At 39.8% G+C, this 12,536-nt stretch overlaps 2 protein-coding genes across 6 annotated transcripts in view; one reads left to right on the forward strand and one right to left on the reverse strand.

Moving 5' to 3' along the window:
- Positions 1 to 12,536, reverse strand: part of NGF (nerve growth factor) — a 1,213,865-nt gene that overhangs the window by 711,134 nt on the left and 490,195 nt on the right. The window lies entirely within an intron of this gene.
- Positions 1 to 12,536, forward strand: part of SLC22A15 (solute carrier family 22 member 15) — a 95,059-nt gene that overhangs the window by 30,958 nt on the left and 51,565 nt on the right. For all 3 annotated transcript variants that reach the window (XM_050748178.1, XM_050748195.1, XM_050748187.1), the window contains 2 exons: positions 10,436 to 10,568; positions 11,571 to 11,735. In XM_050748178.1, the coding sequence (XP_050604135.1) occupies positions 10,436 to 10,568; positions 11,571 to 11,735 (298 nt within the window). The remainder of the gene's footprint in view (positions 1 to 10,435; positions 10,569 to 11,570; positions 11,736 to 12,536) is intronic.

Consider the following 12,536-nt stretch of genomic DNA (forward strand, 5'->3'; position numbering starts at 1 on the left):
GCCCATCTGTGAGTGGTGTCGGCATCTGCCTTCTACAAGGCGATGTGACCTGGGGCATGTGTGTCAGACTCATGAGGAGCCTGACCAGTGTTCCACCCCCACAAAACCCGCTCAAGTACAGTAGAAGTAGTAATGATTACATTAAGCTTTATTGCTGGTCAAGCTCAAAGAAATGTACATGTTTCCTAATAGAACAAAAAATAACAAAGGAGAATTAAATAGAATGGACAATAGTTAAGTCTCATGCTCTCAGCAGTTCACTGTATTCTCAGAGCCCCGCAACCACCTGCCCCAGTGACATTCACCATGTCTCTCCTCTCTGAATAGATTCAGGGAGACCTAACAAAGGCCTCTTCTGTTTCACATGTTTAACACAGAATCTCTTGTTTTTCCTGAAGTCCTTTATATTGAGGTACCAATGAAGTGTCTGTGCTGTGTGCCCCCATCCCACCGTTCAGAGTGTGAATTATTTGTGAGTTCACGCACTGTACTTCTGCTTTGTGCTTTAGAGCCTGGTCTGGGTGCTGTTCTGAATGCTGGTGTGGTATAGGTGGCTTGAAAGTTTCCTGCTGCTGCTTTCAAACAAAATGATAAGAGTCAATGGAGAGACAGCAGCAGAATGGAGAATAACGTGAATGGTGATCAAGGGGCAGCCAAGGCCAGCAGCACCAGGCAGCATGTTGGCATCAGTCACTCTTTAGCTGGTGTCCTTGAGGAGCCACTAGGCTCTGCACTGCGTTGAGTTCATCCTTATTATGGTGAAGTGCAGTGCCAAACTAAACCTTCCACTTAATTTCTTAGCATTAAATCAATTTCAATGACCTCACTAGACTCTCACTTGCCCCTGCAAATCTCTAAAGGAGTACTGAAACTGGCACCTAAACATGTCACTAAGTTGGTGAATATCCTTAATATATAATCTGTCGTGTATAGGTAATATTTGGTTCATATTGAAATACTCTTGTCTGAAATCAAAGTTAAAGAACAAATAAGAAGTCCTGTTGACCCATCACATAAAATTTTGGAAGATAATTATTAAGAGAGATTCTACAAAACTCTATAGTTTAAAGATACTGTGTTAAAAACACACATTTTTTAACGTCCACCCTGCACCTTATTACACTTGCGTCAGGCCTTGCAGAAGTTTCTTTAGAAGGGTTTTTGGGAAGGGCAAATAAAAGGTTAGGTAGATGTGATTAACTTGGTATTTAATGCAAAACTCTAATCTAGGAGTCTTGACTATTCTAAAATGAGCTAATAGCTATTGGAGCAAATTTATGTAGCAATTTGCTGTCTGCTGTATTCAGATTATTCCCTGAGCTCTGACTCATTCAGAAAGCACCAAATATCACGGAGACACACAATTATCATGCTTAATTAATGTTTGCAACCAAAAAGTGTAAGGCTGGAATTCTTAATATCACTGTGGATATTGAAGAGCTGAAATTGACTGGCTATTATCTTGAGATTAATATATTTTCCCCAAGCCATACCCTGGGGTCAAAAGACAGAGTATTAAAACTATTTGAAAAATTCACTGCAATTAATTGCTTTAGGGGCTAATTTTTTTTAATGTCTTGCTTCCTTACACCTGTACTACTGATTGTTATAGCCTGCACACTTCACCCATTAAGTGGTAATTCAGAGTGACAACTACATTGAGATGAAGCAAGTTAGTTAATCACCATGAAACTGTTCCTGAAATACCCTGTCCAAGTACTCCCTAGTCACAGGAGGCCTCTGATTACCTGATTTTCTCCTGAAGTTAGATTTTCATGTACAGAGTTGTAATTATTTTTATTTTAAATATGGGCCAGGGAAGGGCCGAAGTTTGGTTGGAATTGTTATCAGAGCCGTTCAGAATTTTTCACAGGAGACCATAGCAGTTCTCTGATTGTGTAGAGCCTTCATGGATTTGCTGCAGGGGTCCTAGGAAGCTGCTGTTGGCTTCGTCCCTGCAGCCTTGAAATACTGACAAGCTGGGAGTCTGGGTAGGGCCGTGGCAGTTATAATATGACTTGGTTTTCATCAAAGCACGACCTCCAGCAACAAGAGGCTCAATCAAGAGGCACGTGCCCAGTCTTGTTTGCCCATTTTGGTTGACCTGCCTGGACAGCCAGGGTGACCTGCCCTTTGTCTTCCTTTTCTTTATGATTAGGTGGGCTATGCCCCGAACAGTCATGTGGTGTGTCCTCCTTTCAGAGAAGGCTGTGTTGGGACTAGTGAATTATGTGGGGCCCTGAACAAGTCTGCCTTTTAAAAGGGATACAGCAGCCAGCTGAGGGGCTAGGTACCGCTCTCTAACCTACCACAGCCCCTGCCTGTCTTTCAGGTTCCTTGATAGGCTGTGAATCATCCATGGCACATTTCTTATCCTTGCATGATCGTATATGCTCCTCTCAGTGGGGATATTTGTGGACCAAATAAAGTGCTTTCAGGGACTAAAGATAAAACCAAAGTATTCTAGCTCCTCTCAGATTGGCTATAAGAAGAAGGGAAACCCCTCAAGTTCTAAATCTGTCTACACTTCTTTTCAAGAGAATGGCATTCGGTGACTCCAAGGAAATGATTACCAATTATGTAGTTTCCTGTATGCCCATAAACTCACAACCTAATGCTTGAAGTCATGACCTGGAGATATTGTGTGTGAAGATGCCTATAAGACGATGGCACTTACTCTTCTTACATAAATAATTCAGCAAATATTTAATTAGTGCTGACAGACACTGTAAGGTTACCACGGGGGATACAAATGTACCCTTAAGAAGCTCACAGCATCATAGGGGAGAGACAAATGGACACACTTCACCATGCATTATCATAAAGCAAAAATAGGGTGATGTGGCAGAAAGGAGAGAGTGGTAAGCTCCGCTAGGGTAAGTCAGATGAGACTTAAGGTGTGTCATGGAGAATGAATAGTTCACGGGGGAGGAGGTAGAGGTGCAAGTGGGGAGTGGGAGAGGAGGGCACAGTGCGTACTGAGAGTGATCTTTTTGGCAGGTGTCATGCTTCATGGCAAAAGTGGAATGAAAAATCTGTTTGCTTTTCTTTGGGTAACCATACCCTTACCTAGACTTATGCAAGACAGTGGTCCTACATTATTCATCTGTGGGTGATGCAGAGTCAGTCACCCGCCCTGAGCCAAAACAAGGAGGGCAAGAAAGGGCAAAGCCCACTTGGGGGAGGGAAATGACCCACTGCTTGTAAAAGCTTGGTGTAAATGATTTTTTATTTACCATTCACTTCTCCCTTCATTAGAGTGATTTGTGGTTATAGCATGTTTTTCAACTATTATTCCATGAAATGTCGCTATAAATTAGAAGAAGAAATAAAAAACCTACAATGGGCTATTTAGGTCACAGGAGAAAACTGAAGCAGACAAATGTATCACATTTGTAGAGCCTAGGAGAAGTTGCTCAGAGTAGAAGCTGCATATGTGTCTCAGTTCTCGGAGTCAGTATGATAGAGGTCCTTCTTGCTCTTTGGTCTTCCTAATATTCATGATCAACTTAAGAAACATCTCCTAGTTCATGGATTAGCCTGGGCAACAAAACAAGACCCTGTCTCTTAAAAAGAAAAAAAAAGAAACATCTCCTGATCGCTGTGCTCTAATACAGTAGGGAAGGATAATAATAACAGCACGGGACTATTCAGTGGAGGAAGGAAAAGAAAGAAATCTGGAGATGGCTTGTTTGTGTCATATGGGTATACCAGGATGCCAGGCAGTAAGTGTAAATGATACAAGTCAATTGAAAAATGGAAACCTATTAGGTATTTATATTTAAAACGCACACTGTGGAGTAAGATGCACCCTGAAACAACAGATCAGCCAAATGTGAAAATACCACTTTGGCAGTTGATTTTAAAACACATTATAGGTGGTCCTCAACTTAGGGTGGCTCGACCTGTGATTTTTTGACTTTATGATAGTGCAAAAGTGATAAGTGTTCAGTGGAAACTGTACTTCCGGTTTTAAATTTTGATCATTTCCTGGGCTAGTAACAAGTGTGGGAGGATCCTCTTTCATGATGCTGGGCAGTGCCCCATCAGCAGCAGCTCCCAGTCAGCCACGTGACCTTGAGGGCAAACAAGATATTATTCTCTGCAGTGCTCTCCTGTATTCAATAAATTACGTGAGGTAGTCAGCACTTTATTATAAAGTCAGCTTTGTGTTAGATGACTTGGTCCAACTGTAGGATAATGTGTTTGGAGCACATTTAATGTAGGCTATGAGTATGATGTTCAGTAGCTTAGATGCATTAAATGCATTTTCAACTTACAGTATTTTCAACTTACCATGGGGGCTGGGCAGCCCTATCTTAAGTCAAGTGGCATCTATATTCTCTTCTTCCTCACCCCCAGCCTTCTCCCTGTTGTTACCCAAGCACACAGGGCATAACCCTCACTTCATGCTCGACATGCAACCTTCCTTTTCTTCCTTTCCCCTCCTTTCTAGTGACATCTGATTCTGTTACCCTGTCTAAGTCAAAAGGACCCCTTATTTCTAGTATTCCGTCTAGTACTCAGTTGAATTTTTCCATAGCTTCCTGAATGGAACACATGCTGAGGGTGAAAAAATAGAAAGTCTTTAGCCAATATATTGTAATTTACATACCACAGGCTGGCTGTTGAGGATGAGGAGAGAGTATTATGTGAAAGTTGGTTGGTTATTAATTATATGGTTATAAGGTATGGCAGCCTTCCTCTTTGACATAGCTTTGATATACATTGTTTCATTACACAGATGTTAATTTTGTTTTGGGGATTACATAAGCATATGGTCCATTTTAAAGCAATATTTTATTTTTTCAGATTATATTTGCATTTCAGGAAAATGATTTATTTGATTTGTGACATGTCCATAAAGCTTAAGGTTTTACGATTTTAAGAGAAGTGCTAAAGATACATTTGATTGCTTCCTTTGAAATTTATCTTTAAGCTTCACTCAGTCTGTGGTTGACCTAATACATCCTAGTGGCTTCAATAATACCTGTTCATGGATGACTCACACCAGATCTTACCTCTGAATTCCAGGCATCTATATCCTGCATGAATCCTTTCTCTTCTGGAAGTCTGCCGTTCCGGCCTGCATGGTTATAATGGCCTTTGATGGATCTTCCCACTCCCATGCTTGCTACCTCCATTCCATTCTCTGTGTTGCAGCTAAAGCAACTTTTCTTGATGTACGCCAGTACTTTATCCCTTTTCAGGACGTGCCATTTATTCTCAGCATCTAAGCAGTAAGAATATAAATACCAAAAAAAGAAACCTCCAAATGTTTCATTAGTACCCAGCCAAGAGTGTCTCTGTCTCAACCCCCTTCACTTCTGTTCACCTAGCTTTTTTCCTCTTTAGGAACTGGAAGGCACCCCATAGCCCTGGCTCTGTGCTCATGCCTGTATTTGCCATATTTATGTTCCTTTCATCTTTTATATTAGAGGCACCTACTATTGGTTCTGCCCTCAGTTGTGCCTGATTTTCTCTCAGGTCCTCTTTCTTTAGATGAGTGAATGATTATACGAGTGCCTGTAGTGCTGTGCCCCTCAAATCCTTTTTGAAAATAGAGTATATTGAATGCTCAACTCAATTTAGTGCATAAGAACAAAAATACAGATGCTGGTTATAAAACAGAAGTAGATGTAAGTCAACTTGAGAGACTGAAAATATTTTGTCTTTATAGTCTTCCTTTTCTGTTAATGTATGGGAAAAGAAAAGTAGATTTCCTGCTTTTTTCAATTTGCAAATGATTTTTCAATTTGAAGTACCTTAACATAAAAAAAAACATTCTTTCTTTGGCTTTAGAATGTAGCTTGTTATTAACAAAAAATAATAGGAAATTCATCACCTTAATAATCTCTAGTCAACAGGGTTTGAATGACTTATAAATCAGTGATTTTTAAAATCTAAAGACTCATAAAAACACATTTCTTGAGATTCACACTTATCCTATTTAGGTTTATTACAGTTTAGCTTAAAATGGCCTGGTAATATCCTGGTTTGGGTTTTACCGTAGTACTAAGTATTGACCAAAGGGGGAAGAAAATGAGCTAGCAATTGAGTCTAGTCTGGTGAGTGAGCTCCTTCGAAAACTTTAAGTATAGATTACGCCAATACATTTTCTAAATACTGTAGGGATCCATATCCTAGTTTATCTTGTCTGGGCTTTGACAAAATAAAACTCCTTAGATCACACAGTAGGCATGTGATCAATATATCAACAATACTTGAAAAGTTTTTAAAATTGGGCAAAACAAAACATTTAAACCAAGATCTCACATGTTGGGAGATGAAGGATGTGGAGGGCTGGTTGTCAACCCATTGTTCTGAATCTGTGAGTTGGCATCCCTGTGTCAGCCATCCCCAGTTCACCAGGATCTGTCAGGGAGATCTGGGTTCCAGCTTCATATTCTCTAATTTGCTTTTGAAAAATCTGTCTTTCTATTTTTCTGTCAGTTCCTGCATGTATTTCAAGAGTAATAGAGAGATGCATGAGCCCAACTAGCATTGACATGAAGAAAAATTACTAGCAGTTACTTTGACACTTGGAAATGGCAGCCTGAGAATCAGAATTTGGAATTTGCTGCTCAAACATCCCTTGGGCTACTTCCTCCTAAACTTCCACAAAAGTTGACAGCTATCCACTTATAAGGATAGTATTGTACCCTTTTCCATGGATTTGAGAAGTTCAGCAAATGAGGCAACAGAATAGTTGATTATGGGGTTTTCAAATTGGCCATTTTTTAGTGATTAAACACAAAACAGATCAGTTTTGTGTTTAATCAATAAAATAGGCCAAGATCAATATCTTGGCCATGTAAACAGACTAGCAAAACTTGAGGTGCAGGTTAATGAAGACTAAAGTTGCAGGCCAGATTTTAAAAGCATGAAAACACCAAAACAAACACTAAGAACATAAAAAAAAAAAAGCTAGTGTTTGAATTTCAAAGTATTAAGAACAAGTACAATTAAGCTGTGTATATTGGCCATTGTAAAAGAAGGAATCTCCCTGTGACAGATACAGTCCTGTCTTTTCTAGGACAACCTGATATCTCATACTGATCTGTTTTTAGACCTGGTGAAATGTTACTGTAGGCATTCCTCATGAGTCGAAAATTCTACCACAGAACTATCCATGTTACAAAATAAATTCTTTTTTTTTACAAAACAAAATTTTTTCTTCAAATACTGCAGCTCTTGTAGTCTTTTATATGAAACTTTCTTTCTCTTTTCTTTTTCTTCTTTTCTTTCTCTCTCTCTCTCCTTCTTTCTCTCTTTTCTTCTCTCTTTGCTTCTTTCCTTTTCTTCTCTCCTCTTCTCTTCCATCCCTCCCCTCCCCTCCCCTCCCCTCCCCTCCCCCCTCCCCTCTTCTCTCATCTCTTTTGACAGGGTCTCACTCTGTTGTCCAGGCTGGAGTGCAGTGCCACGATAATGGCTCACTGTAGCTTCAACCTCCCAGGCTCAATCAGTTCTCCCACCTCAGCCTCCAGAGTAGCTGGGACTACAGGTGTGCACCACCACACCCAGCTAATTTTTGTGTGTTTTGTATAGACCTGGTTTCACCATGTTGCCCGGGCTGCTCTTGAACCCCTGGGCTCAAGCAATCCACCGGCCTCAGCTTCCCAAAGTGCTGGGATACAGGCATAGCCTCTGCACCCAGCCTGTATCTGTAATTTCATAAACCTTCATAACCTCTCCCATGAGCTCCACTCCCAGCCAGATGCCTGCTTGACATCTCTACTTAGATGTTTTATAGGCATGTTCTGTCTGAGCTTGTTCACACAGAACTCTTGAATTCCTACCATGTACCTAACACCTCTTGCACCCTTCTCTATCTCGATAAATGTCACAACCACCCAGAGAGTGGCTAAAATGAACAACTTAGGTGACTCTTCCTTTCCTTTCTACTCCTACTACAACACATCATCACAACATCTGACAGTCCTGCCTTCAAAATATATCCCAAGTCCATTCAGTTCTCTCCATCACTAGTTTCCACCTTCATCCAAGCCATCATTATCTCCTAAACGATTACTGTAACTCCCCTGCTTCCACTCTTTCCTATCATATTGCATTCTCATAAAGTGGCCAGAGTGATCTTTAGAAACATAAACCCGGTAATTCAATATTCGTTCTTTGCACTAGAATAAAATCTCTCAGCTCCTTGCCTTGGCCTGACCCTGCATGACCTGATGCCCACCTGCTTCGCTGGCCTAATTTCATGCCACCTCTACTAGAGATACACTGGTGTGTTTTCACCTGGGGCCACTGCAATTATTATCATATTCCCCAAAGAGTTTTTTTGTAGTTGGTTACTTGTCATCATCCAGGTCACAAATGTCACCTCCCGCAAGAATCCTCCCCTGAACCACCTATTTAAAGTGACTCCCTCCAGTCCCAGCTACTTGGGAGGCTGAGGCAAGAAGATTGCTTGAGGCTGGGGGGTCAAGGCTGCAATGAGCTGTGATGGCACCACAGCACTCCAGCCTGAGCAACAGAGTGAAACCCTGCCAAAAAAGAAAAGAAAAGAAAAAAAAGAAAGAAAAGTAAATCCAAGAAGGGCTAGGAAAGCTAGCTAATCTACCTTGTTAAGAATTGCACGTGAAGAATGGAATTCAGAAGTAAAGCACACATTAGTGAGGGGACATTATTCTCATCGGTTTTTCCCAATTCCTGAGTCTTTTTGGTGGGTGGTTTTGAATAGAGATGTCCAGAAGTTGTCTTGTCAAGACCTTTATCAATCTAGTCTTACAAGACTAGGAGGAAGGAGAGAAGTTAGATGTACTTTGAGCCATGAGGACTGGTTGTGGAAGCATCAGAAGGGAGTGATCTGAAAAGTGGAGAGAGCAACTGAGGATTCTTTCTTGCAAGTTCTTGAGGAGGAGGGACCCTTCACACACCTATCATCACTGTAGCGAAGGGGACTGGGAAGAGGAAGGATGAGTGGTCTCGGTTCTCTGAGGTTATTCTGTGACATGGGTTCACTTTTATTCTTATAACCAAATATCATCTTTAACACATCACTAGACAAGACTTGAGATAGTGGTGTTTTAAGCAGAGAATGGTCACTTTCTCTTTAAGTTCCTAGGTTTCCCTAAAGTAGAAGACACTAAAGGAGTTTCTTTTGTCATAAATATACGTGATATAAAATTTACCATTTTAATCACATTTAAGTGTATAGTTTCAGATGCCTTACATACATTCACATAGTTGTGTAACCATTACCACTATTCATCTGCAGGATGTTTTCAACATTCCAAACTGAAACTCTGTTCCATTACACAATAATTCCCTGTTCCTCGCTCCTTCTGGCCCCTGGTAACCACCATTCTGTTTTCTGTCTGTATGAAGTTGACTATTCCAGGTACCTCATGTAAATAGAATCATACTATATTTGTGTTTCTGTGTCTGCCTTATTTCATACAGCATAATGTCTTCAGAGTTTAGGTTGTAGCATGAATCAGAATTTTGTTCCTTTTTATTTTTTAAATTTTATTGACATAATAATTATATTTATGAGCTACATGGTGATGTTTTAATACATACAATGTATAGTGATCAAATCAGGGTAATTAGCATTTCTATCATCTCAAATATTTATCATTTGTTTGTATTGGGAACATTTGATATCCTCCTTCTAGCTATTTGAAGCTATATATTGTTGTTAGCTATAGTCATCCTACAGTGATATGGACACTAGAACCTATTCCTTCTATCTAGCTGTAATTTTGTATCCTTTAACAAATCTCTGCCTGTTCTCTCATTCCTTCTTAAAGCTGAGGAATATTCCACTGTACGTGTATACCACATTTTGTTTATTCATTCATCCGTCAATAGACACAGGTTATTTCCACCTTTAGCTATTGCAAATACAGCTGCTATGAACATGGGTGTACAAATATCTCTTCATGTCCCTGCTTTTAGTTCTTGTGGGAATATGCCTGGAAATGGAAATGCCAGATCATATGGTAATTCTGTGTTTAATCTTTTTGAGGAAAAATACTCAAGGGATTTTAAACTCACAAGCCTATTGGACAAAAAGTTCATGTATTTATTGCTTCATATATGTCATATAGTGTATTAGGCATCAGAGAATGGAAATAAATGGGACAAGGCTCCTCTCAAGAAACACAGAGCCTTGGGATGAGGGACATAGTCAATAGATGCATAAGTAATTAGCTATTATACACTGTGTTCAATTCTGTAATAAGGTATGTATAGAGTACTATGGGAGTGCATCATAATAATAGTGATTTCTAGTGTTTCTGAAGATAAAATCTCATTGGATGTTATCTGAGATAGACAAATTCTGCCGGATTCTGGTTAATAGTGGATCATGCAGTATAGAAATTCTGGTGCACAAGTTTTTGTTGCACATTTGGTTTTTTAATAGCTAACTCAATCCTACATGTCTCTCTTTTGTTTTATCTTCCTCTAGTGGTTTTTAATTGCCAACAGATCCTACAAAGTCAGTGCAGCAAGCTCTTTTTTCTTCAGTGGTGTATTTGTTGGAGTTATCTCTTTTGGTCAGCTTTCAGATCGCTTCGGAAGGAAAAAAGTCTATCTCACAGGTAATTTATTAGAGTATTCGTAAACTGGATGAGAGAGTTTATTTCTCTAAGATTCTTAGGGAAATAATAAGGGGACTATTTCCTTAAGGTTCTCCAGGAATTGGGATATGGACACAGAACTGATCTTTATTTCCCTGGCAAGAGGCCAAACTGCAGCTCGAGTTGCTTCTGGCCAGGCACTTTTAAGTTACTAGCCCACCTAGTTAAAGTCAGATATTTGTGTTATAAATCTTTCATAGGTGATGGTGCTTTCTGCAAACCCCCAATTTTAGTTTATGCCATGTTGCTAAGGAGAGAAGTAAGAGACTGTGACAGTGTACTAGGCCCATTTCCTTATATCTCTCTGTGTTGATTCATTTCAAATGAGCCCTACAGAACTTGGCCTAGTGCTCTTGACAAGCTGAGTATGAGCAAGGATTTTTCATTTTCCAGCATTATTGTGAATAATTGAAAACTGTCTGTGATTGACAGAAATCATGTAATAAGGTAAACCTTATGTTTTTTTAAAAAAATAGTTTCCAAGAGAAGCTATTAAAAAAAAACAAAACAAACAAACAAAAAAAAACCAGCTGGCCAGGCATGGTGGCTCATGCCTGTAATCCCAGTACTTTGGGAGACCGAGGTGGTTAGATCACGAGGTCAGGAGATCGAGACCATCCTGGCTAACACGGTGAAACCCCATCTCTACTAAAAAATACAAAAAAAAAAAAATTAACCAGGCATGGTGGCGGATGCCTGTAGTCCCAGCTACTCGGGAGGCTGAGGCAGGAGAATGGTGTGAATCCATGAGGCGGACCTTGCAGTGAGCCAAGATCGCACCACTGCACGCCAGCCTGGGCGACAGAGCGAGTCTCCATCTCAAACAAAACAAAACAAAACAAAAACCAGCTCAGAAAATTTAAGTTTACAAACGTTTATTTTATAAGCTAATGAATATAATTTATTACTTTGATCAAATGCTATTTTGCCTCTGGATTATTGAATATTGTTCTCTCTTTCTAGGTTTTGCTCTTGACATCTTATTTGCAATTGCAAATGGATTTTCCCCCTCATATGAGTTCTTTGCAATAACTCGCTTCCTGGTGGGCATGATGAATGGAGGGATGTCGCTGGTGGCCTTTGTCTTGCTTAATGAATGTGTGGGCACCGCCTACTGGGCACTTGCAGGTACTGCTTAAATCATGCAGCTCTGGACTGGGTGAGCAGCTCCAGAAAATCTTATAGGGACCCAGTTTAATCCTAGAGTCTGGAAATGCATTTGGACTTCAGGTACTTTGTCCAACTATTAGATTTGCTTTTCAGAGTTTGTTCTGTATGACCCTGAACAAGTCACTTTATTAATATTCCTCTGCAGACACTCTGCCTGGGGGCCTGCTTCACATGTGAGCTTGCCACCCGCCTCATGGACTGCATACAGATTACTGTGGAGAGTATTGATTTCCTCAGAAGGACACTAGCAGCTTTTTACAACTTAAACTGAAAAATAGTTCAGACATAGGAAATACTAGAAACTCCTTTCTTACAGCCTTCTTATTCTAGTTTATTAAATCTTTGTTTCACCACCCTTTTTTGTTTTTACTGCTCTCAAGTCAACATAGTACTGTTGTAGCATTTCTTTATTGATACTTAATTTCCAAAATTGAGACTGTATTCTGAATTATTTTTGACCATCCCATTATTTTCTCAAGAACTACATAGATAATAAAATAAATGATTTTAATTAAAAGGTTGTTTGACTTCAAATATTGTGTGTAAGACTTTATAGACTTAGGTTTGCAATGATAACTTTTTGTTTCTTTTACTTTCATTCACTTGACAATGATTGAATGTTTCCCATGGATGTTCTTATATGGATATGGGAAACAGGTTGACTGTGTGACTGATAGAAATGTGTCTGCAGGAGGATCTATATGAGAATGCCATTCCTTAGAACCTGATGCACAGTGCCAGCCATCTCTTATGTACCAG

Source organism: Macaca thibetana, chromosome 1 (genome assembly GCF_024542745.1).
Source record: "Macaca thibetana thibetana isolate TM-01 chromosome 1, ASM2454274v1, whole genome shotgun sequence".
In the NCBI taxonomy this organism is placed as follows: domain Eukaryota; kingdom Metazoa; phylum Chordata; class Mammalia; order Primates; family Cercopithecidae; genus Macaca; species Macaca thibetana.